Source organism: Oncorhynchus tshawytscha, unplaced genomic scaffold (assembly GCF_018296145.1).
Source record: "Oncorhynchus tshawytscha isolate Ot180627B unplaced genomic scaffold, Otsh_v2.0 Un_contig_7726_pilon_pilon, whole genome shotgun sequence".
Classification (NCBI taxonomy): Eukaryota; Metazoa; Chordata; class Actinopteri; order Salmoniformes; family Salmonidae; genus Oncorhynchus; species Oncorhynchus tshawytscha.
In genome coordinates, this window is record NW_024608855.1 from 14,800 (window position 1) to 41,937 (window position 27,138).

A 27,138-nucleotide genomic window follows, 5' to 3' on the forward strand; every position below is an offset into this window, starting at 1 on the left:
AAAATGATTTTATCTAACAAAAGCGAGACAACATGTCTCTGGGACCCTTTAGAAACAAATCAGAGCAAGATTTCAGAATTTAAGTAAATATGTGGAGGTGAAAAATAATATATATTTTGTTGTTGCATGCTCTCCTCAAACAATAACATGACATGTTTTCGCTGTAATAGCTACTGTAAATCAGACAGTGCAGCAATCATTTCAGCTTTCAGCCGATATAAGACACTTATGTACCTAAACGTTTAACCACAAAAAAAAATACTCGAATTACGTGTCATGCTGCTTGGGTAGAAATTGTACAGTTAGCGGTACACCCATCCCCAACAGGTTTCACTACAGCATACAGTGGAATTCTAGACAATTCTGGGGAAATCCCAACCTGTTTCAGCATGACAACGCCCCCGTGCACATAGCGAGGTTCATACAGAAATGGTTTGTCGAAGTCAGTGTGGAAGAACTTGACCCCATCAAACACCTTTGGGATGAACTATTAAAAAATTAAATATCACATTACTCAGTACTTTGTTTAAGCACCTTTGGTAGCGGTTACAGCATTGATTATTCTTGGGTATGACGCTACAAGCTTGGCACACCTGTATTTGGGGAGTTTCTCCCATTCTTCTCTGTAGATCCTCTCAAGCTCTGTCAGGTGTAATGGGGAGTGTTGCTGTACAGCTATTTTCAGGTCTCTCCAGAGATGTTCGATCGGGCTCAAGTCCGGGCTCTGGCTGGGACACTCAAGGATATTCAGAGACTTATTACAAAGCCACTCCTGCGTTGTCTTGGCTGTGTGCTTCGGGTTATTGTTCTGTTGGAAGGTGAACCTTCGCCCCAGTCTGAAGTCCTGAGCACTCTGGAGCAGGTTTTCATCTAGATGATCTCTCTGTACTTTGCTCCGTTCAACTTTGCCTCGATCCTGACTAGTCTCCCAGTCCCTGCCGCTGAAAAACATCCCCACAGCATGATGCTGCCACCACCATGCTTCACTGTAGGGATGGTGCCAGGGTTTGTCCAGACGTGACCCTTGGCATTCAGGCCAAAGTGTTCAATCTTGTTTTAATCAGACCATAGAATCTTGTTTCTCACGGTCTGAGAGTCCTTTAGGTGCCTTTAGGCAAACTCCAAGTGGGCTTCTGTCTAGCCACTCTTCCATAAATGCCTGATTGGTTAAGTGCTGCAGAGATGGTTGTCCTTCTGTAAGTTTCTCCCGTCTCCACAGAGGAACTCTGGAGCTGACCATTGGGTTCTTGGTTACCTCCCTGACCAAGGCCCTTCTCCCCTGATTGCTTAGTTTGGCCAGGCGGCCAGCTCTCGGAAGAGTCTTGGTGTTTCCAAGCTTCTTCAATTTAAGAATGATGGAGGCCACTGTGTTCTTGAGAACCTTGACTGCTGCAGAAATGTTTTGGTAGCCTTCCACAGATCTGTGCCTTGACACAATCTTGTCTCAAAGCTCTATGGACAATTCCTTCGACCTCGTGGCTTGGTTTTGGCTCTGACATGAACTGTCAACGATGGGACCTTACATAGACAGGTGTGTGCCTTTACAAATAATGTCCAATCAATTGTATTTACCACAGGTGAACTCCAATCAAGTTGTAGAACATCTCAAGATGATCAATGGAAACAGGATACACCTGAGCTCAATTTCGAGTCTCATAGCAAAGGGTCTGAATACTTAAGTAAATAAGGTATTCCTATATTTATTTATTTTTTAATTTACATTTGCTAAAAATTTTACTTTGCCATTATGGGGTATTGGTCAGTACAGGTGCATCAAAGCTGGGACCGAGAGACTGAAAAACAGCTTCTATCTCAAGGCCATCAGACTGTTAAACAGCCACCACTAACATTGAGTGGCTGCTGCCAACACACTGACTCAACTCCAGCCACTTTAATAATGGGAATTGATGGGAAATGTAAAATATATCACTAGCCACTTTAAACAATGCTACCTTATATAATGTTACATACCCTACATTATTCATCTCATATGCATACGTATATACTGTACTCTATATCATCGACTGCATCCTTATGTAATACATGTATCACTAGCCACTTTAACTATGCCACTTTGTTTACATACTCATCTCATATGTATATACTGTACTCGAAACCATCTACTGTATCTTGCCTATGCCGCTCTGTACCATCACTCATTCATATATCTTTATGTACATATTCTTTATCCCCTTATACTGTGTATAAGACAGTAGTTTTGGAATTGTTAGTTAGATTACTTGTTGGTTATTACTGCATTGTCGGAACTAGAAGCACAAGCATTTCGCCACGCTCGCATTAACATCTGCTAACCATGTGTATGTGACAAATAAATGATTTGATTGTGTATAGATTGATGAGGAAATTGTTTTATTTAATACATTTTAGAATACGGCTGTTCTGTAACAAAATGTGGAAAAAGTCTGTTTTGAATACTTTACGAATGCACTGTATCACACTGACAAGGCATATGAACTAACGGGTTATAGAGCAAGCAACACAATTATTACAACACATAGATTGTAATTGTAATATGGCTTTTTTTTTCATGGCTGGTCTTCCCCAGTGATTTTATCCACGTACCGCTACTGCTCGAGCAGTTCAAGAATTGCCTTCACGAAAGGCGTGCCACTGCTACTGTTGAGGGAGGTTAAGAAACAAGCAGAAGGCTCATTTTCTTGTTTGCTAATTTAATAAAATGCACTTACATAAAACAAATTATCTTATGTGGAGTGGTGAACAAATATGGATACTTAAAGCTACAATGTTTACCTTTTTGGGCAACCCAACCAAAATTCACCAAGAAATGTGAGGTACAGATATTTTATTCCCATTGAAAGCAAGTCTAAGAAGCAGTATATCTATTATATTTCTATGCTTTGCGTTCTGAAGTTTCATTTTTGTATCCTTTACTTTCGGTTTTGTACACCAGCTTCAAACAGCTGGATATCCAATAGTTATCGTTATGGAAAAGTTATTTCACAGTGGTACAATGATTCTCCACATTATGACTGCTTGTTTTGTCACAAACTGAAAGTAGGCAAACTATTAGAGTTTTAGCAACCAGGAAATGGCAGAGCGATTTCTGCATAGTGCATCTTTAATGTGGTGATGCCATTTGGCACCCCTGGTTCTTTAATAAGAGACACCTGCTGATCAATTGACAGTTTTCTCAACCAATGAGAAGTTACAAAAGGTTTAGAGAAAAGAGGTGTATCTAGTGGATAACAAAGGAAGACGAAATGAGAAGACATGCATGTAAGACTATTTAACAAGAGCTGCAGAGTTAAGAAGTGTATTTTGAGCTGAGAAAGTAACTACATTATAAAGGTAAATTAAAGGTGTACTGACAGCATTTTAGCATGAAATTAATTTAACATGAAATCTCATTCCAATCTGTTTTCTGAGCGTTTTGCTCTCTGAGCGTTCAGAGCACATACTGAACTATTGACACTGGACACTCTGGCCGTGGAGTAGGGTTGATCCGAGCGTTCAGACCTCACAACAGCAGTCAAGCACCCAAACTAACTGACTTCCATCCAGACACAAAAAGAGAACACCTCACTCTGACCATTTTATTCGCTCTAGCAAAGCTGGTTAGGCTGTTTTAATGTTATCTAGAGCATTTGTAACTGTGCTGCTGGCAACTATTTAACTGTTTTTTTGAAAACTGTTTACTGACACCGGGCATATTCAACGAGTATTGCGCATTTATAAATCCATCAGTTATGTAGTCTGCCTCAATTTAAGCAGCACACAATGTACCAGACCAGATGTGATTTACATCCTGACTGCAATCAATATTTTTGGGACTACCAAAAAATGTATTTGTGAATTATATTAATCATGCATTGAACTGCATCCATCTACTCTGCCAACAATCATCGTGACCATCGTTAAGTTTGGAGGAAAAAGGGGAAGGCTTGCAAGCCAAAGAAGACCATCCCAACCGTGAAGCACGGAGGTGGCAGCATCATGTTATGCGGGTGCTTTGCTGCAGGAGGGACTGGTGAACTTCACAAAAAAGATGGCATCATGAGGCAGGGAAATTATGTGGATATATTGAAGCAACATCTCAAGACATCAGTCAGGAAGTTAAAGCTTGGTCGCAAATGGGTCTTCCAAATGGACAATGACCCACAAGCATACTTCCAAAGTTGTGGCAAAATAGCACTGTATACAGCAACTCCTCCCTTTTAAGCATTCCGGTGAGAGAGCCAAGCCTTTTGGTTCGTAGCTTCAAGCCTGCAGCGCGCGCACACACACACACACACCAACTGATTAATGGACTGAAAATAGCCCATATTAATATATGTAGCCTTAGAAGTAAAGTTCATGATGTCAATAACTTGCTAACATCAGATAACATTCATATATTAGCAATTTGAGACTCACTTAGATAATTCCTTTGATACAGCAGTAGCAATACAAGGATATAAGATCTATAGACGAGACTGGAATGCGTTCCTGGGTAGCTTGTCAGAGATAGACATAATATGGAAAAGAACAGACTAAACAAGAGAAACAAATATTCAGCAGTCCATTAATCAGTTGGTGTGTGTGTGTGTGCGCGCGCTGCAGGCTTGAAACTACGAACCAAAAGGCTTGGCTCTCTCATCCCTTCCAGGCTTTTGGGAGGGAGGGTGGACAATGAGCCTTTCATAGCTGAAGTAAGCAATGTCCCCACGCGCTCTTGCAGCTTTCATGGCTGGGATAACTTCTTTCCTCTTTTGGCGCACAGCTTCAGGATAGTCCTCGTTGAGGAAGACGTATGTTCCTCTCAAGGTCTTGGCTCTTTCCACAACAGCTACCTTTTCATTGAAACTCAGAAATTTGACCACTATCGGGCTTTTCACCTAGGACTGTGGTGGGTTTTCCACTCCTGTTGGCACGCTCCACCTCAATCTTCCTGTGGTTCATCTTCAGTTTCTCTGAGATTCTCTCTCTCACTTTGTCCTAAGACTCCAGGTCTCATGGAGATTCTGCAATTTCATCCACAACAAACGATGTTCCGCCTTGATTGTCCCTCGATTATCTGATTTCTCCATCATTGTTATCATGGATTAACATAAAGAACTGATGTCCTCTCTAAATGACTTACATATTGCTGTCATCTTGCAGTTTTCCTGATTAAACTCATTGAGCTGACCCTGGGAGAACTGCAAATTGTGGTCCTGGACCTCTCTGGTCCTGGACCTCTTTGTAGCAACTGATACTGTAATAACAGTGAATTATGTAATACCTGAAAATAACGTAATAACTTTTGCATTTATAATGTAATAAATGCTGATAATGTAATATTCTGACCGCATAACTTAATACCGTTTTTGTGCTTAATGTAATAATTATTATAATTATATTACATTTCCGTTGATTACATTATAAAGTGGTAACTTTTTTCATCAATAGTGTTATAACTTAAACCAATAATGTAATAACCTAAAAACACAATTTCTTTAATATCATGGATACTAAGTGTCACACACTTGAGAAACACTTTGCATTTGTATCCATTGCCACAACAGACCTGCACCATTACAGATTGTAGATGGAACCAGACTCATGTCCAGATCTCCCTCTCTCTTTTACACATACAGACAGACTCACTGGGTGTGTATTGGGGGGGGTGATATTACTATTAGAGTCAGGTTTAGAGCTAGGATTCAGGAATATGGTTTGGTGCACAGTCAGTTATTACGGAAGCATGACACTTGCTAAGCATTCAAATCAAATAAAATGTTGTTTTAGATTGTTATTACATTATTGGTTAAAGTTACTACACTATTCATGAAAAAAATGTTACCCACTTCATAATGTAATAATCAACCCGTAATGTAATAATATAATAATTATTACATTATGCACAAAAATGTTGCCTGGTTGCCATTGTATTACATTATCAGTTGCCAGTGGTGTAAAGTACCTAAGTAAAACACTTTAAAATACTACTTAAGATATTTTTGTGGGTATCTGTACTTTACTATATATATACGTTTTACAACTTCTACTTCACTATGCACTTTTTACTATTGACTCCATACATTTTCCCTGACACCCAAAAGTACAGTCGTGGCCAAAAGTTTTGAGAATGACACAAATATTAATTTCCAAAGTTTGCTGCTTCAGTGTCTTTAGATATTTTTGTCAGATGTTACTATGGAATACTGAAGTATAATTACAAGCATTTCAATAGTGTCAAAGGCTTTTATTGACAATTACATGACGTTGATGCAAAGAGTCAATATTTGCAGTGTTGACCCTTCTTTTTCAAGACCTCTGCAATCCGCCATGGCAGGCTGTCAATTAACTTCTGGACCACATCCTGACTGATGGCATCCCATTCTTGCATAATCAATGCTTGGAGTTTGTCAGAATTTGTGGGGTTTTGTTTGTCCACCCACCTCTTGAGGATTGACCACTAGTTCTCAATGGGATTAAGGTCTGGAGAGTTTCCTGGCCATGGACCCAAAATATCAATGTTTTGTTCCCAGAGCCACTTAGTTATCACTTTTGCCTTATGGCAAGGTGCTCCATCATGCTGGAAAAGGCATTGTTCGTCACCAAACTGTTCCTGGATGGTTGGGAGAAGTTGCACTCGGGGGATTATTCATGGCTGTGTTCTTAGGCAAAATTGTGAGTGAGCCCACTCCCTTGGCTGAGAAGCAACCCCACACATGAATGGTCTCAGGATGCTTTACTGTTGGCTTGACACAGGACTGATGGTAGGGCTCACCTTGTCTTCTCTGGACAAGCTTTTTTCCGGAATCCCCAAACAATGGGAAAGGGGATTCATCAGAGAAAATTACTTTACCCCAGTCCTCAGCAGTCCAATCCCTGTACCTTTTGCAGAATATCAGCCTGTCCCTGATGTTTTTCCTGGAGAGAAGTGGCTTCTTTGTTGCCCTTCTTGATATCAGTCCATCCTCCAAAAGTCTTTACCTCACTGTACGTGCAGATGCACTCACACCTGCCTGCTGCTATTCTTGAACAAGCTCTGTACTGGTGGTGCCCCGATCCCGCAGCTGAATCAACTTTAGGAGAGGGTCCTGGCGCTTGCTGGACTTTCGTGGGCGCCCTGAAGCCTTCACAACAATTGAACCGCTCTCCTTGAAGTTTTGATGATCCGATAAATGGTTGATTTAGGTGCAATCTTACTGGCAGCAATATCCTGGCCTGTGAAGCCCATTTTGTGCAAAGCACAAGTATATGCAAATTGCCATCATACAAGCGGAGGCAGCAGACTTTGAAAATGAATATTTGTGTCATTCTCAAAACTTTTGGCCACGACTGTTACATTTGCAATGCTTAGCAGGACAGAAAAATTGTCCAATTCACACACTTATCAAGAGAACATCCCTGGTCATCTCTACTGCCTCTGATCTGGCAGACTCACTAAACACAAATGCTTTGCTTTGTTTGTAAATTATGTCTGAGTGTTGGAGTGTGCCGCTGGCTATCCGTAATTTTAAAAAACATAAATCGTGAAAATTTGGTTCCCTTAATACAAGGAATTTGAAAGTATTTATACTTTCGATACTTATTTGAGTATATTTATATTTGAGCAATTACATGTACTTTTTCCACCACTGTCAGTTGCTACAAGGTCATTTTTATTAGTTGACTCCACCAGTATTTGGACACAACACTTGAAGCTATTTTCTTGTTGTTGTAACAACTGCTTGTAGAACTATTTTTGTTTGTTTAAAAGATCCTTCCCCTGTGATAGACACCACCGTCCTCAATGGTACTCACAGCCAGTCAGTGGTACTCACAGCCAGTCAGTGGTACTCACAGCCAGTCAGTGGTACTCACAGCAAGTCAGTGGTACTCACAGCAAGTCAGTGGTACTCACAGCAAGTCAGTGGTACTCACAGCAAGTCAGTGGTACTCACAGCAAGTCAGTGGTACTCACAGCAAGTCAGTGGTTGTAAGCTTGTAACGCTAATGTTATGTTGCATGCAAACAACTCGCTTGTGAAAATACACTCATTGAAAATATTCAATGCGAGTTGCATCTAGCTACCGGAAATATTTATTGCAGGACATGAACGGATAAGGCTCTGGAAGGATGTGTCTACAGAGACTACTCCGCTTGTGTCAAGTCATTTTGAATGAAAGTTAACCCGTAACTGGTTTGGTTCTGGTATATTAACTGGAAAGTGTTAACTCCAAACTTGTCCGCCACGAGTGGGTGGGAGTTTTAATGTTGAATCCAAATTATTCATGGCCCATAATGAAGACACTCCCAAAGAGCTTGTTTTATAAGTCTGATTACCAAAAACTGCCATGTGCTTCATTCCAAAAACACTTAGGGAACGTGTAGGCCTCTTTCTTAAAGGGATAGTACAATATTTGGGCATTTTGACGAGTTGCTAACTAGTATTAGCGCAATTGTAAGTTGTCTGCACACTTCCAGTCATTGCGCTAATGCTAGTTAGCAATGGCTCACAAAACAGCCTTCAATTTCCTTCCAACTGCACTCAAGAGACATAGCAATGCTATCCTGGAGTTCATATTGAAGTGTAAATGGATCCTTAGTTGAATGAAATACCCTGAAAATAAGATGGAGTGGCAGGGTTGCTAAAAACATTGTGTATCTCTTCCCAATAGCATGAAAAACTAACCTTCTGCACATGTGCAGGATTCTCTACTTTTTTTGCTCCCAACTCTGCCAATTCCCTCTCCTGTGTGTGTGTGTGTGTGTGTGTGTGTGTGTGTGTGTGTGTGTGTGTGTGTGTCCTTGTGTTACATTGGGAGAGTTAGTTAAGTGTTCAAGTGTAATTTATTGACCATTTTGGGATACAATGTTAATGCCATATTTCCTGTGAAATATCACCACAACCTAGCAACCACTGTTGCTTGTACTTTAGCTATTGCCTTGATTAAGTGGCTACAATAGCTAGCTAGCACTTTCCTTGCCATGATGTTAACAGAACTATTCAACGGTGGATAAACCCCCACAAAGGACACTGTGAGCCGACTTGCCGTGCATGCTCTCCCCACTGAATAGACTGTATCCCGGTGACATCCAGATGGTTACCAATACCCATATTAGAATATTTCTCATGAAGAGATCCTACTTGGAATAAATAAATAAAAGAAGAGGAAAACAGTTAGCCAAGACACTACTGACAGTGACACTGTCTCTGATCCTGTCTCAGCTCGCATGTCTCACAGCCTCTGTAACACATGCACAGAACGTGATTTGTTTCTTGGGCTCTGGGTAAGAAAAGCCTGATTTGGTCATGCAGCCTCTGCTTAAATAAAATGTATGACCTTACTTCTCTTTTGGAGCCGAGTTCTCCTCCTCGTCTTCCTCATCCGTATCCATTGACTGGTGACTGTTTGCTGATGCATAACTCAGAGTCGGAGACTCTGCTCTCTCCAGAAGGACTCTGAAAGTACAATAATTCATAACTTCGAGGAGTAGAAGCGTCAAAAGTCCACTAATTAGTATTGCTATCAACTTCAACAAAATCCCATAAAGTGGGTGAATATTTTACCTGCCGATTCAAAAGGTTATTATTAGGCCTTAGGGATCAAAATGGTTTAAGTTTAGGATTAAGGTTAGGTTTAGATTTAAGGTCAGGGTTGGGGCCGTGAGATCGGGGGTCAAATCTTTTTGAGAAAAGTCTTCTTTGAAAAGAATAGTAAAACAACACTATGAGAGGTGGATATAACAAAACAAAAAATGAATTGACGTCAAACTGAATAAAGTCAATCTCTTACCCCTTGAATTTCTAAAAACCTGTTTTCGCTTTGTCATTATGGGGTATTGTGTGTAGATTGATTAAATAAATGTTTTTCCTCATCAATTACATTTTTGGTCTGGATACTGTCCGAAAGTGTTCAGACCCCTTGAATTTTTCCACATTTTGTTACGTTACAGCCTTATTCTAAAATGTATTAAATTGTATTTTTTCCTCATCAATCTACACACAATACCCCATAATGAAAAACTGGTTATTAGAAATGTTTGCTAATTTATTAAAAATTAAAAACTGAGGTATCACATTTACAATTTTTCGGTTACTACATGATTCCAATTGTGTTATTTCATAGATTTGATGTCATCACTATTATTCTACTATGTAGAAAATAGTCAAAATAAAGAAAAACCCTGGAATATATACAGTGGGACAAAAAAGTATTTAGTCAAGACACCAATTGTGCAAGTTCTCCCACTTAAAAAGATGAGAGGCCTGTAATTTTCATCATAGGTACACTTCAACTATGACAGACAAAATGAGAAAAAAAAATCCAGAAAATCACATTGTAGGATTTTAATGAATTTATTTGCAAATTATGGTGGAAAATAAGTATTTGGTCACTTACAAACAAGCAATATTTCTGGCTCTCACAGACCTGTAACTTCTTCTTTAAGACGCTCCTCTGTCCTCCACTCGTTACCTGTATTAATGGCACCTGTTTGAACTTGTTATCAGTATAAAAGACACCTGTCCACAACCTCAAACAGTCACACTCCAAACTCCACTATGGCCAAGACCAAAGAGCTGTCAAAGGACAGCAGAAACAAAATTGTAGACCTGCACCAGGCTGGGAAGACTGAATCTGCAATAGGTAAGCAGCTTGGTTTGAAGAAATCAACTGTGGGAGCAATTATTAGGAAATGGAAGACATACAAGACCACTAATAATCTCCACGCAAGATCTCACCCCGTGGGGTCAAAATGATCACAAGAACGGTGAGCAAAAATTCCAGAACTACACGGGGGGTCCTAGTGAATGACCTGCAGAGAGCTGGGACCAAAGTAACAAAGCCTACCATCAGCAAGGGCATTGAAGATGAAACGTGGATGGGTCTTTCAGCATGACAATGATCCCAAAGACACCGCCCGGGCAACGAAGGAGTGGCTTCGTAAGAAGCATTTCAAGGTCCTGGAGTGGCCTAGCCAGTCTCCAGATCTCAGCCCCATAGAAAATCTTTGGAGGGAGTTGAAAGTCCGCGTTGCCCAGCAACAGCCCCAAAACATCACTGCTCTTGAGATCTGCATGGAGGAATGGGCCAAAATACCAGCAACAGTGTGTGAAAACCTTGTGAAGACTTACAGAAAACGTTTGACCTCTGTCATTGCCAACAAGGGATATATAACAAAGTATTGAGAAAAACTTTTGTTATTGACCAAATACTTATTTTCCACCATAATTTGCAAATAAATTCATAAAAAATCCTACAATGTGATTTTCCCTCATTTTGTCTGTTATAGTTGAAGTGTACCTATGATGAAAATTACAGGCCTCTCTCATCTTTTTAAGTGGGAGAACTTGCACAATTGGTGGCTGACTAAATACTTTTTTGCCCCACTGTATATATAAAAATATATATCTTAATTTCCATAATTAACTAATAATATGCGTAATAATGTAGGCAGTTCATGAGAAGGATTATTACCAAAAACCAAGACTGCCATTACAAAAATAAAAATTGGCACAATTATTATTTTATCATACAATTATTGTGATTTTTTAAATTGAACCTTTATTTAACTAGGCAAGTCAGTTAAGAAAAAAATCTTATTTACAATGACGGCCTACCTACAGGGTCAGCCCCTGGAGCAAATTAGGATTAAGTGCCAAGGACACCGACAGGTTTTTCACCTTGTCGGCTCGGGTATTCAAACCAGCGACCTTTCGGTGACTGGTCCAACGCTCTAACCGCTAGGCTACCTGCTGTCCGTCACCGAACACACACACACACACACACACACACACACACACACACACGAGGTCGACCGATTAATCGGAATGGCCGATTAATTAGGGCCGATTTCAAGTTTTCATAACAATCGGAAATCGGTATTTTTGGACACCGATTTGACCGATTAAAAAAAAATGTACACCTTTATTTAATATTTATTTAACTAGGCAAGTCAGTTAAGAACACATTCTTATTTTCAATGACGGCCTAGGAATGGTGGGTTAACTGCCTCGTTCAGGGGCAGAAAGACAGATTTTCACCTTGTCAGCTCGGAGGATCCAATCTTGCAGCCTTACAGTTAACTAGTCCAACGCAATAACAACCTGCCTCTCCTTGCACTCCACAAGGAGACTGCCTGTTACGCGAATGCAGTAAGCCAAGGTAAATTGCTAGCTAGCATTAATTTTGCACGCCCAATTTTTCAGTTTTTGATTTGTTAAAAAAGTTTGAAATATCCAATAAATGTCGTTCCACTTCATGATTGTGTCCAACTTGTTGTTGATTCTTCACAAAAAAATACAGTTTTATATCTTTATGTTTGAAGCCTGAAATGTGGCAAAAGGTCGCAAAGTTCAAGGGGGCCGAATACTTTCGCAAGGCACTGTAAAAAACAATCAATCATAATCACTAGTTAACTACATATGGTTGATGATATTACTAGTTTATCTAGCGTGTCCTGCGTTGCATATAATCTGACTGAGCATACAAGTATCTGACTGAGCGGTGGTAGGCAGCAGCAGGCTCGTAAGCATTCATTCAAACAGCACTTTTGTGCGTTTTGCACTAAGTACAGAGCGTTGTACGAGATCTTCCGTTTCTTGGCAATTTCTCACATGGAATAGCCTTTAATTCTCAGAACAAGAATAGACTGACGAGTTTCAGAAGAAAGGTCTTTGTTTCTGGCCATTTTAAGCCTGTAATCAAACCCACAAATGCTGATGCTCCAGATACTCAACTAGTCTAAAAAGAAGGCCTGTTTAATTGCTTCTTTAAATCAGGACAACAGTTTTCAGCTGTGATAACATAATTGCAAAAGGGTTTTCTAATGATCAATTAGCCTTTTTAAATGATACACTTGGATTAGCTAACACAACGTGCCAATGGAACACAGGAGTGATGGTTGCTGATAATGTAGATATTCCATTTTTAAAAATCAAGTTTCCAGCTACAAGTAATTTACAACGTTGACTCTGTATTTCTGAACAATTTTATGTTATTTTAAATGGACAAAAAAATGCTTCTTTCAAAAACAAGGACATTTCTAAGTGACTCCAAACTTTTGAACGGTAGTGTATATCTATAATTGATTTTAAAATGTATATCCCATATCTACACAAAATTGAAAGCTCTCACAACCCCTGCTCGCAGACACACATTCAATTGTTTCCATACACAGCTGGCGAGTCTGTTGCTAGGTAACTAGATAACGTTAGCTAATTGTTTGCTAGCTGGTTAAAACTAACAAGCATTGTATGCTAGATTAAAAATGTTTTAATTCAAATGAAAACTTCACAAAAAGTCAGAACATTGAACTATTATTAGTTTGAGGTCAATGGTAACTTGCTTATCTTGAAATAAAGCTCACATTTTTGTTAATTAGGAGTTTTGCAATTGTGTCTTCATAGTTAAACTTTGCTTGCTGTTCTCAACTGCCTGAAATCTCTAGCGTGATCTTACAGAAGACACAACCTTTAGTCCTTCCAGGATTTAGTGATTCTGCGTTTACAATCAACGCAATTCAAAAAGAGGGCTCTCAATTTTAACCAATCACCACACGTTTGCTGCATAAACTGGTTCAATCAAGCAACACGTCAACAAACGTTTTCCCTTGTCAGCGCATTTTCGTGACAAATTACACAAAATCATTGCAAATTGCAATGCAAAGTGTTATTATTGCCAAAGCAGAATCAAGCATTTTGGCCTGAAACTATGACAAAAACAAACTGTGATATCCTGGGTGGACTGTCATAACAAGGCAAGTGGGGACCTCTTGTGGCGGACACACAATGAACAAAACCCTTTTCTACAGACTTGAATAGGATAATAACAATATAATTGGTTACTCTTCTATATACTACTGCATATAACCAATTATAGCCTCCTACAAGCGACAAAGGTAAATAGATTCATTAGTGACAGCAAATTGGATAAAATGCCATAAATAAAATGTGTGATCTTACTCCTCTTTTTGAGATAAGTTTCCCTCTTTGAATCCAAGAGGGATAACCATAGATTGATCACTTTTCATGGATATATAACTGGGGGCTGGTGACACTGGTCTCCGCAGATGGACCCTGCAAGCAACAAAAGACAGTCCCACAATTCAATTGAACCTACAATAAACATGTACATCACATGATACATGTATATGTCACACAGCTATACTACTCTGTATAGGCTGTACTGGTTTACCTTTCATCGATGATTTGGTCTCCATCATCACTTGGGTCTCTGCTTGAAGTCACTGACTGGTCACTCATAGACAAATGACTAGCTGGAAGTAGCTGGAGATGCTTCAAATTGTTTCTGTGAACATAAAACAAAGTAACTGTGAGGTAATCAATAAAAACGATCAGACAAGCAACAAATAATAATTAGAACACCTTAGTTCTCCGTCACTCTCCAGTGTTCTAGTGGACTCACAGCTGGGTGTAGAAATGTCTGTTTTATGCACATGGACACTGAACAGAGTAGAATTTTATTGCAGCTTTTGCGTTTGAGAACCTTCTGATAGTGAACCAGGGATTGGAACGGTTCAGGGAACCGAACTGAAAACCGTAATGGAACAAAAACATTTTTGAGGAACGTAAACAAAACCGTGGACGAAAGTGGCTTCTACTGTTCCGGAACAGAACCATTATTTTATGGGAACCTATTAATAACGTTCTTTTAAATTTGGGGAAATGGCATGAAAGCGCCTATGAAAAGCACTTACTCTGTCACACAGAAACCTCTCCTTCCAGTGTCTGCCTGCCTGCTAGTTTTCTAGGCTAGTTACGGATACTATAGTCATCACATTTCACCATTGGATTTAACAGAAAGGAAATACTTATTTTGAATTCTGGTGCCGCTGCACAAACAAGCTTGTTAGCTAGCTCTGGTCCAGGGCGTTGAGCCTCAGTGTTCAGCCAACTCTTGGACATTCAAAGTTCCTCCATTTTAGCCGCTCCTCCGTAGCTAGGTACAGTGCCTTAAAAAATAATTCACATCCCTTTACTTTTCATGCATTGTGTTACATCCTGAATTTAAAATGTCAAAGTGGAATTTGTTTGACATTTTTACAAATGTATTAAAATGAAAAGCTGAAAGGTCTTGAGTCAATAAGTACTCAACCCCTTTGTTTAGGCAAGCCTAAATAAGTTCAGGAGTACATATTACAAATGAAATAAAATAAAATAGTTTTAGTCACATGCGCCGAATACAACAGGTGTAGTAGACCTTACAGTGAAATGCTTACTTATGAGCCCCTAACCAACAGTGCAGTTTCAAACAATACAGATAAGAATAAGAGTATAAAGTAACAAGTAATTAAAGAGCAGCAGTAAAAAAATAACAATACAGGGTGGTGCCGGGACAGATTCAATGTGCACCGATTATTTGAGGTAGTATGTACATGAAGGTAGAGTTAATTAAAGTGACTATGCATAGATGACAACAGAGAGTGGCAGTGGTGTGGAGAGCAGACAGGGGCAATGCAAACAGTCTGGGTAGCCATTTGACTAGATGTTCAAGAGTCTTATGGCTTGGGGGTAGAAGCTGTTTATAAGCCTCTTGGACCTAGACTTGGCGCTCCGGTACCGCTTACCGTGCGGTAGCAGAGAGAACAGTCTATGACTAGGGTGGCTGGAGTCTGTGACAATTTTTAGGGCCTTCCTCTGACACCGCCTGGTATTGAGGTCCTGGATGGCAGGAAGCTTGGGCCTAGTGATGTACTGGGCTGTTCGCACTAACCTCTGTAGTGCCTTGTGGTCGGAGGCCGAGCAGTTGCCATATCAGGCAGTGATGCAACCAGTCAGGATGCTCTCGATGGTGCAACTGTAGAACCTTTAGAGGATCTGAGGACCCATGACAAATCTTTTCAGTCTCCTGGGGGGGTATAGATTTTGTTGTGCCTGCTTCACGAGTGACATTGTGTGCTTGGACCATGTTAGTTTGTTGGTGATGTGGACACCAAGGAACTTAAAGCCATCAATCTGCTCCACTGCAGCCCCGTCAATGAGAATGGGGGCATGCTCTGTATTATTTTTCCTGTGGTCCACAATCATCTCCTTTGTCTTGATCACGTTGAGGGAGAGGTTGTTGTCCAGGCATCCACACGTCCATGTCTCCGACCTCCTCCCTATAGGCTGTCTCGTTGTTGTTGGTGATCAGGCCTACCACTGTTGTGTCATCGGCAAATTGAATGATGGTGTTGGAGTCATGCCTGGCCGTGCAGTCATGAGTGAACAGGGAGTACAGGAGGGGGCTGAGCACGCACACCTGAGGGGCCCGTGTTGAGGATCAGCGTGGCGGATGTGTTGTTACCTATCTTTACCACCTGGGGGCGGCCCATCAGGAAGTCCAGGGTCCAGTTGCAGAGGGAGATGTTTAGTCCCAGGGTCCTTAGATTATTGATGGGCTTTGAGGGCACTATGGTGTTGAACGCTGAGCTGTAGTCAATGAATAGCATTCTCACATAGGTGTTCCTTTTGTCCAGGTGGGAATGCAATAGTGCAATAGACTGCATTATCTTGGGGCGGCAGGGTAGCCTAGTGGTTAGAGCGTTGGACTAGTAACCGGAAGGTTGCAAGTTCAAATCCCCGAGCTGACAAGGTACAAATCTGTCGTTCTACCCCTGAACAGGCAGTTAACCCACTGTTCCTATGCCGTCATTGAAAATAAGAATTTGTTCTTAACTGATTTGCCTAGTTAAATAAAGGTAAAAAATCTGTGGATTTGTTGGGGTGGTATGAGGTATGCAAATTGGAGTGGGTCTAGGGTTTCTGGGATGATGGTGTTGATGTGAGCCATGACCAGCCTTTCAAAGCACTTCATGGGTCGGTAGTCATTTAGGCAGGTTACCTTCGTGTTCTTGGGCACAGGCACTATGGTGGTCTGCTTAAATAATGTTGCTATTATAGACTCGGACAGGGAGAGGTTGAAAATGTCAGTGAAGACACTTGCTAGTTGGTCAGCGCAACATCGCAGTACACGTCCTGGTAATCTGTCTGGCACTGCGGCCTTATGAAGGTTGACATGTCTTACTCACATCGGCTGCTGAGAGCGTGATCACACAGTCTTCCGGTACAGCTGCATGTTTGTGTTATTTGCATCGAAGCGAGAACAGAAGTAGTTTAGCTCGTCTGGTAGGCTCGTGTCACTGGGCAGCTCTTGGCTGTGCTTCCCTGCCACATCCGTTGAGCATCGGAGCCGGTGTAGTACTACCCGATCTTAGTCCTGTAATGACGCTTTGCCTGTTTGATGGTTCGTCGGAGGGCATAGCGTGATTTCTTATTCTTCCGGGGTAGAGTCCCGCTCCTTGAAAGCGGCAGCTCTAGCCTTTAGCTCAGTGCGGATGCTGCCTGTAATCCATGGCTTCTGGTTGGGGTATGTACGTACGGTCACTGTGGGGGGGACGTCATCGATGCACTTATTGATGAAGCCAATGACCGATGTGGTGTACTCCTCAATGCCATTGGAGGAATCCTGGAACATATTCCAGTCTGTGCTAGCAAAACAGTCCTGTAGCTTAGCATCTACTTCATCTGACCACTTTTTTATTGATCTAGTCACTAGTGCTTCCTGCTTTAATTTTTGCTTGTAAGCAGGACTCAAGAGGATGGAATTATAGTCAGATTTGCCAAATGCAGGGCGAGGGAGAGCTTTGTATGCATCTCTGTGTGTGGAGTATAGGTGGTCCAGAGTAATTTTCACTCTGGTTACACATTTAACATGCTGATAGAAATTTGGTAAAACTTATTTAAGTTTCCCTGCATTCAAGTCCCCGGGTACTAGGAACGCCGCCTCGGGTGAGCGTTTTCTCTTGTTTGCTTATGGCGGAATACAGCTCAGTCAAAGCTATCTTAGTACCAGCCTCTGACTGTGGTGGTATGTAAACAGCTACAAAGAATATAGATGAAAAATCTCTCGGTAGGTAGTGTGTTCTACAGGTTATAGTGAAAAACTCTACCTCAGGCAAGCAATAGCTCGTGGCTATAGCTCGTGACTACCTCATATCTGTACCCTACACATACAGATAATTGTAAGGTCCCTCATTCGAGCAGTGAATTTCAAACAAAGATTCAACCACAAAGAACAGGGATGTTTTCCAATGCCTCGCAAAGAAAGACACCTATTGGTAGATGGGTAAAAACAAAAACGCAGACATTGAATATCCCTTTGAGTATGGTGAAGTTATGAATTACACCTTGGATGGTGTATCAATACACCCAGTCACTAGAAAGATACAGGTATCTTTCCTAACTCTGTTGTCAGAGAGGAAGGACACTGCTCAGGGATTTCACCATGAGGCCAATGGTGAGTTTAAAACAGTTACATAATTCAATGTCTGTGATAGGAGAAAACTGAGGATGGATCAACATTGTAGTTACTCCTCAATACTAACATAATTGACAGAGTGAAAACAAGCCACTAAAGTAATACCGGCAAAAGAAAATTAACAAAGAGATTAACTTTTTGTCCTGAAAACCAATTATTTGGGGCATAAATATGCCACTCTCCATATTTTCAAGGGTAGTGGTGGCTGCATCATGTTATGGGTATGCTTGCAATAGTTAAAGACTGGGGAGTTTTTCAGGATAAAAAATAAACTGAATTGAGCTAAGAACAGGCAAAATCCTAGAGGAAAACCTGGTTCAATCTGCTTTCTACCAGACACTGGGAGATTAATTCACCTTTCAGCAGGACACTAACTTAAAACACAAGGCTAAATCTACACTGGAGTTGCTTACCAAGAAGACAGTGAATGTTCCCGAGTTACAGTTTTGACTTAAATCTATGGCAAGACCTGAAAATGGTTGTCTCGCAATGACCAACAATCAATTTGACAGACCTTGAAGAATTTTGAAAAGGAAAATTGGAAATGTTGCACAATCCAGGTGTGGAAAGCTCTAGAGACTTACAAAGAAAGACTCACAGCTGTAATCGCTGCTATAGGTGCTTCTACAAAGTATTAACTTAGGCGTGTCAATACTTATGTACAGTGCATTCGGAAAGTATTCAGACCCCTTGACTTTTTCCACATTTTGTTACGGTACAGCCCTACTCTAAAATTTATTTTGAAAAATTTGTCTCATCAATCAATCTACATAATGATAAAGTGAAAACAGATTTGTATTTTTATTACAAATAAAAAACGTATCTTGTTCACATAAAAATTCAAACACTTTGCTATGAGACTCGAAATTGAGCTCAGGTGCATCCGGTTCACATTGATCATCCTTGAGATGTTTCTACAACTTGATTGGAGTCCACCTGAGGTAAATTGAATTGATTGGACATGATTTGGAAAGGCACACACCTGTCTATATAAGGTCCCACAGTTGACAGTGCATGTCAGCACAAAAACCAAGCCATGAGGTTGAAGGAATTGTCCGTAGAGCTCCGAGACAGGACTGTGTTGAGGCACAGATCTGGTGAAAAATGTCTGCAGCATTGCAGGTCGCCAATAACAACACATTGGCCATCATTCTTAAATGGAAGAAGTTTGATACCACCAACACTCTTCCTAGAGCTGGCCACCCTGCCAAACTGAGCAATCGGGGGAGAAGGGCCTTTGTCAGGGATGTGACCAAGAACCTGATGGTCACTCTGACAGAGCACCAGAGTTCCTCTGTGGAGATGGGAGAGAAGGACAACCATCTCTGCAGCACTCCACCAATCAGGCCTTTATGCTAGAGTGGCCAGACGGAAGCCACTTCTCAGTAAAGGCAACATGACAACCCACTTGGAGTTTGCCAAAAGGCACCTAAAGGACTCTTAGACCATGAGAAACAAGATTCTATGGTCTGATGAAACCAAGATTGAACTCTTTGGCCGGAATGCCAAGCGTCACGTCTAGAGGAAACCTGGCACCATCCCTACGGTGAAGCATGGTGGTGGCAGCATCATGCTGTGGGGATGTTTTTCAGCGGCAGGGACTGGGACACTAGTCAGGATTGAGGGAAAGATAAACGGAGCAAAGTACAGAGAGATCCTTGATGAAAATCTGCTCCAGAGCACTCAGGACCTCAGACTGGGCAGAAGGTTCACCTTCCAACTGGACAATGACCCTAAGCACACAGTCAAGACAACGCAGGAGTGTCTTCAGGACAAGTCTCTGAATGTCCTTGAGTGGCCCAGCCAGAGCCCGGACTTGAACTCAAATCAAACATCTCTGGAGAGACCTGAAAATAGCTGTGCAGCGAACCTCCCCAAATACAGGTGTGCCACGCTTGTAGCGTCGTACCCAAGAATACTTGAGGTTGTTGTTGTTCAACTTGTTGTTGATTCTTCACAAAAAAATACAGTTTTATATCTTTATGTTTGAAGCCTGAAATGTGGCAAAAGGTCGCAAAGTTCAAGGGGGCCGAATACTTTCGCAAGGCACTGTAAAAAACAATCAATCATAATCACTAGTTAACTACATATGGTTGATGATATTACTAGTTTATCTAGCGTGTCCTGCGTTGCATATAATCTGACTGAGCATACAAGTATCTGACTGAGCGGTGGTAGGCAGCAGCAGGCTCGTAAGCATTCATTCAAACAGCACTTTTGTGCGTTTTGCACTAAGTACAGAGCGTTGTACGAGATCTTCCGTTTCTTGGCAATTTCTCACATGGAATAGCCTTTAATTCTCAGAACAAGAATAGACTGACGAGTTTCAGAAGAAAGGTCTTTGTTTCTGGCCATTTTAAGCCTGTAATCAAACCCACAAATGCTGATGCTCCAGATACTCAACTAGTCTAAAAAGAAGGCCTGTTTAATTGCTTCTTTAAATCAGGACAACAGTTTTCAGCTGTGATAACATAATTGCAAAAGGGTTTTCTAATGATCAATTAGCCTTTTTAAATGATACACTTGGATTAGCTAACACAACGTGCCAATGGAACACAGGAGTGATGGTTGCTGATAATGTAGATATTCCATTTTTAAAAATCAAGTTTCCAGCTACAAGTAATTTACAACGTTGACTCTGTATTTCTGAACAATTTTATGTTATTTTAAATGGACAAAAAAATGCTTCTTTCAAAAACAAGGACATTTCTAAGTGACTCCAAACTTTTGAACGGTAGTGTATATCTATAATTGATTTTAAAATGTATATCCCATATCTACACAAAATTGAAAGCTCTCACAACCCCTGCTCGCAGACACACATTCAATTGTTTCCATACACAGCTGGCGAGTCTGTTGCTAGGTAACTAGATAACGTTAGCTAATTGTTTGCTAGCTGGTTAAAACTAACAAGCATTGTATGCTAGATTAAAAATGTTTTAATTCAAATGAAAACTTCACAAAAAGTCAGAACATTGAACTATTATTAGTTTGAGGTCAATGGTAACTTGCTTATCTTGAAATAAAGCTCACATTTTTGTTAATTAGGAGTTTTGCAATTGTGTCTTCATAGTTAAACTTTGCTTGCTGTTCTCAACTGCCTGAAATCTCTAGCGTGATCTTACAGAAGACACAACCTTTAGTCCTTCCAGGATTTAGTGATTCTGCGTTTACAATCAACGCAATTCAAAAAGAGGGCTCTCAATTTTAACCAATCACCACACGTTTGCTGCATAAACTGGTTCAATCAAGCAACACGTCAACAAACGTTTTCCCTTGTCAGCGCATTTTCGTGACAAATTACACAAAATCATTGCAAATTGCAATGCAAAGTGTTATTATTGCCAAAGCAGAATCAAGCATTTTGGCCTGAAACTATGACAAAAACAAACTGTGATATCCTGGGTGGACTGTCATAACAAGGCAAGTGGGGACCTCTTGTGGCGGACACACAATGAACAAAACCCTTTTCTACAGACTTGAATAGGATAATAACAATATAATTGGTTACTCTTCTATATACTACTGCATATAACCAATTATAGCCTCCTACAAGCGACAAAGGTAAATAGATTCATTAGTGACAGCAAATTGGATAAAATGCCATAAATAAAATGTGTGATCTTACTCCTCTTTTTGAGATAAGTTTCCCTCTTTGAATCCAAGAGGGATAACCATAGATTGATCACTTTTCATGGATATATAACTGGGGGCTGGTGACACTGGTCTCCGCAGATGGACCCTGCAAGCAACAAAAGACAGTCCCACAATTCAATTGAACCTACAATAAACATGTACATCACATGATACATGTATATGTCACACAGCTATACTACTCTGTATAGGCTGTACTGGTTTACCTTTCATCGATGATTTGGTCTCCATCATCACTTGGGTCTCTGCTTGAAGTCACTGACTGGTCACTCATAGACAAATGACTAGCTGGAAGTAGCTGGAGATGCTTCAAATTGTTTCTGTGAACATAAAACAAAGTAACTGTGAGGTAATCAATAAAAAACGATCAGACAAGCAACAAATAATAATTAGAACACCTTAGTTCTCCGTCACTCTCCAGTGTTCTAGTGGACTCACAGCTGGGTGTAGAAATGTCTGTTTTATGCACATGGACACTGAACAGAGTAGAATTTTATTGCAGCTTTTGCGTTTGAGAACCTTCTGATAGTGAACCAGGGATTGGAACGGTTCAGGGAACCGAACTGAAAACCGTAATGGAACAAAAACATTTTTGAGGAACGTAAACAAAACCGTGGACGAAAGTGGCTTCTACTGTTCCGGAACAGAACCATTATTTTATGGGAACCTATTAATAACGTTCTTTTAAATTTGGGGAAATGGCATGAAAGCGCCTATGAAAAGCACTTACTCTGTCACACAGAAACCTCTCCTTCCAGTGTCTGCCTGCCTGCTAGTTTTCTAGGCTAGTTACGGATACTATAGTCATCACATTTCACCATTGGATTTAACAGAAAGGAAATACTTATTTTGAATTCTGGTGCCGCTGCACAAACAAGCTTGTTAGCTAGCTCTGGTCCAGGGCGTTGAGCCTCAGTGTTCAGCCAACTCTTGGACATTCAAAGTTCCTCCATTTTAGCCGCTCCTCCGTAGCTAGGTACAGTGCCTTAAAAAATAATTCACATCCCTTTACTTTTCATGCATTGTGTTACATCCTGAATTTAAAATGTCAAAGTGGAATTTGTTTGACATTTTTACAAATGTATTAAAATGAAAAGCTGAAAGGTCTTGAGTCAATAAGTACTCAACCCCTTTGTTTAGGCAAGCCTAAATAAGTTCAGGAGTACATATTACAAATGAAATAAAATAAAATAGTTTTAGTCACATGCGCCGAATACAACAGGTGTAGTAGACCTTACAGTGAAATGCTTACTTATGAGCCCCTAACCAACAGTGCAGTTTCAAACAATACAGATAAGAATAAGAGTATAAAGTAACAAGTAATTAAAGAGCAGCAGTAAAAAAATAACAATACAGGGTGGTGCCGGGACAGATTCAATGTGCACCGATTATTTGAGGTAGTATGTACATGAAGGTAGAGTTAATTAAAGTGACTATGCATAGATGACAACAGAGAGTGGCAGTGGTGTGGAGAGCAGACAGGGGCAATGCAAACAGTCTGGGTAGCCATTTGACTAGATGTTCAAGAGTCTTATGGCTTGGGGGTAGAAGCTGTTTATAAGCCTCTTGGACCTAGACTTGGCGCTCCGGTACCGCTTACCGTGCGGTAGCAGAGAGAACAGTCTATGACTAGGGTGGCTGGAGTCTGTGACAATTTTTAGGGCCTTCCTCTGACACCGCCTGGTATTGAGGTCCTGGATGGCAGGAAGCTTGGGCCTAGTGATGTACTGGGCTGTTCGCACTAACCTCTGTAGTGCCTTGTGGTCGGAGGCCGAGCAGTTGCCATATCAGGCAGTGATGCAACCAGTCAGGATGCTCTCGATGGTGCAACTGTAGAACCTTTAGAGGATCTGAGGACCCATGACAAATCTTTTCAGTCTCCTGGGGGTATAGATTTTGTTGTGCCTGCTTCACGAGTGACATTGTGTGCTTGGACCATGTTAGTTTGTTGGTGATGTGGACACCAAGGAACTTAAAGCCATCAATCTGCTCCACTGCAGCCCCGTCAATGAGAATGGGGGCATGCTCTGTATTATTTTTCCTGTGGTCCACAATCATCTCCTTTGTCTTGATCACGTTGAGGGAGAGGTTGTTGTCCAGGCATCCACACGTCCATGTCTCCGACCTCCTCCCTATAGGCTGTCTCGTTGTTGTTGGTGATCAGGCCTACCACTGTTGTGTCATCGGCAAATTGAATGATGGTGTTGGAGTCATGCCTGGCCGTGCAGTCATGAGTGAACAGGGAGTACAGGAGGGGGCTGAGCACGCACACCTGAGGGGCCCGTGTTGAGGATCAGCGTGGCGGATGTGTTGTTACCTATCTTTACCACCTGGGGCGGCCCATCAGGAAGTCCAGGGTCCAGTTGCAGAGGGAGATGTTTAGTCCCAGGGTCCTTAGATTATTGATGGGCTTTGAGGGCACTATGGTGTTGAACGCTGAGCTGTAGTCAATGAATAGCATTCTCACATAGGTGTTCCTTTTGTCCAGGTGGGAATGCAATAGTGCAATAGACTGCATTATCTTGGGGCGGCAGGGTAGCCTAGTGGTTAGAGCGTTGGACTAGTAACCGGAAGGTTGCAAGTTCAAATCCCCGAGCTGACAAGGTACAAATCTGTCGTTCTACCCCTGAACAGGCAGTTAACCCACTGTTCCTATGCCGTCATTGAAAATAAGAATTTGTTCTTAACTGATTTGCCTAGTTAAATAAAGGTAAAAAATCTGTGGATTTGTTGGGGTGGTATGAGGTATGCAAATTGGAGTGGGTCTAGGGTTTCTGGGATGATGGTGTTGATGTGAGCCATGACCAGCCTTTCAAAGCACTTCATGGGTCGGTAGTCATTTAGGCAGGTTACCTTCGTGTTCTTGGGCACAGGCACTATGGTGGTCTGCTTAAATAATGTTGCTATTATAGACTCGGACAGGGAGAGGTTGAAAATGTCAGTGAAGACACTTGCTAGTTGGTCAGCGCAACATCGCAGTACACGTCCTGGTAATCTGTCTGGCACTGCGGCCTTATGAAGGTTGACATGTCTTACTCACATCGGCTGCTGAGAGCGTGATCACACAGTCTTCCGGTACAGCTGCATGTTTGTGTTATTTGCATCGAAGCGAGAACAGAAGTAGTTTAGCTCGTCTGGTAGGCTCGTGTCACTGGGCAGCTCTTGGCTGTGCTTCCCTGCCACATCCGTTGAGCATCGGAGCCGGTGTAGTACTACCCGATCTTAGTCCTGTAATGACGCTTTGCCTGTTTGATGGTTCGTCGGAGGGCATAGCGTGATTTCTTATTCTTCCGGGGTAGAGTCCCGCTCCTTGAAAGCGGCAGCTCTAGCCTTTAGCTCAGTGCGGATGCTGCCTGTAATCCATGGCTTCTGGTTGGGGTATGTACGTACGGTCACTGTGGGGGGGACGTCATCGATGCACTTATTGATGAAGCCAATGACCGATGTGGTGTACTCCTCAATGCCATTGGAGGAATCCTGGAACATATTCCAGTCTGTGCTAGCAAAACAGTCCTGTAGCTTAGCATCTACTTCATCTGACCACTTTTTTATTGATCTAGTCACTAGTGCTTCCTGCTTTAATTTTTGCTTGTAAGCAGGACTCAAGAGGATGGAATTATAGTCAGATTTGCCAAATGCAGGGCGAGGGAGAGCTTTGTATGCATCTCTGTGTGTGGAGTATAGGTGGTCCAGAGTAATTTTCACTCTGGTTACACATTTAACATGCTGATAGAAATTTGGTAAAACTTATTTAAGTTTCCCTGCATTCAAGTCCCCGGGTACTAGGAACGCCGCCTCGGGTGAGCGTTTTCTCTTGTTTGCTTATGGCGGAATACAGCTCAGTCAAAGCTATCTTAGTACCAGCCTCTGACTGTGGTGGTATGTAAACAGCTACAAAGAATATAGATGAAAAATCTCTCGGTAGGTAGTGTGTTCTACAGGTTATAGTGAAAAACTCTACCTCAGGCAAGCAATAGCTCGTGGCTATAGCTCGTGACTACCTCATATCTGTACCCTACACATACAGATAATTGTAAGGTCCCTCATTCGAGCAGTGAATTTCAAACAAAGATTCAACCACAAAGAACAGGGATGTTTTCCAATGCCTCGCAAAGAAAGACACCTATTGGTAGATGGGTAAAAACAAAACGCAGACATTGAATATCCCTTTGAGTATGGTGAAGTTATGAATTACACCTTGGATGGTGTATCAATACACCCAGTCACTAGAAAGATACAGGTATCTTTCCTAACTCTGTTGTCAGAGAGGAAGGACACTGCTCAGGGATTTCACCATGAGGCCAATGGTGAGTTTAAAACAGTTACATAATTCAATGTCTGTGATAGGAGAAAACTGAGGATGGATCAACATTGTAGTTACTCCTCAATACTAACATAATTGACAGAGTGAAAACAAGCCACTAAAGTAATACCGGCAAAAGAAAATTAACAAAGAGATTAACTTTTTGTCCTGAAAACCAATTATTTGGGGCATAAATATGCCACTCTCCATATTTTCAAGGGTAGTGGTGGCTGCATCATGTTATGGGTATGCTTGCAATAGTTAAAGACTGGGGAGTTTTTCAGGATAAAAAATAAACTGAATTGAGCTAAGAACAGGCAAAATCCTAGAGGAAAACCTGGTTCAATCTGCTTTCTACCAGACACTGGGAGATTAATTCACCTTTCAGCAGGACACTAACTTAAAACACAAGGCTAAATCTACACTGGAGTTGCTTACCAAGAAGACAGTGAATGTTCCCGAGTTACAGTTTTGACTTAAATCTATGGCAAGACCTGAAAATGGTTGTCTCGCAATGACCAACAATCAATTTGACAGACCTTGAAGAATTTTGAAAAGGAAAATTGGAAATGTTGCACAATCCAGGTGTGGAAAGCTCTAGAGACTTACAAAGAAAGACTCACAGCTGTAATCGCTGCTATAGGTGCTTCTACAAAGTATTAACTTAGGCGTGTCAATACTTATGTACAGTGCATTCGGAAAGTATTCAGACCCCTTGACTTTTTCCACATTTTGTTACGGTACAGCCCTACTCTAAAATTTATTTTGAAAAATTTGTCTCATCAATCAATCTACATAATGATAAAGTGAAAACAGATTTGTATTTTTATTACAAATAAAAAACGTATCTTGTTCACATAAAAATTCAAACACTTTGCTATGAGACTCGAAATTGAGCTCAGGTGCATCCGGTTCACATTGATCATC

At 41.2% G+C, this 27,138-nt stretch overlaps 1 protein-coding gene across 2 annotated transcripts in view; it reads right to left on the reverse strand.

The window, feature by feature from the left end:
- Nucleotides 1–27,138, reverse strand: part of LOC112261251 (interferon-induced very large GTPase 1) — a 39,356-nt gene that overhangs the window by 9,200 nt on the left and 3,018 nt on the right. The window contains exons 2-6 of one of the 2 annotated variants that reach the window (XM_042313760.1): nt 22,115–22,230; nt 21,883–21,996; nt 14,130–14,243; nt 13,898–14,011; nt 9,281–9,394 (exon numbers count right to left, since the gene is read on the reverse strand). In XM_042313760.1, coding sequence (XP_042169694.1) covers nt 9,281–9,394; nt 13,898–14,011; nt 14,130–14,243; nt 21,883–21,996; nt 22,115–22,230 — 572 coding nt within the window. Of the gene's footprint in view, nt 1–9,280; nt 9,395–13,897; nt 14,012–14,129; nt 14,244–21,882; nt 21,997–22,114; nt 22,895–27,138 lie in introns of those variants that run through there. The other variant, XM_042313761.1, reaches the window with a different exon arrangement.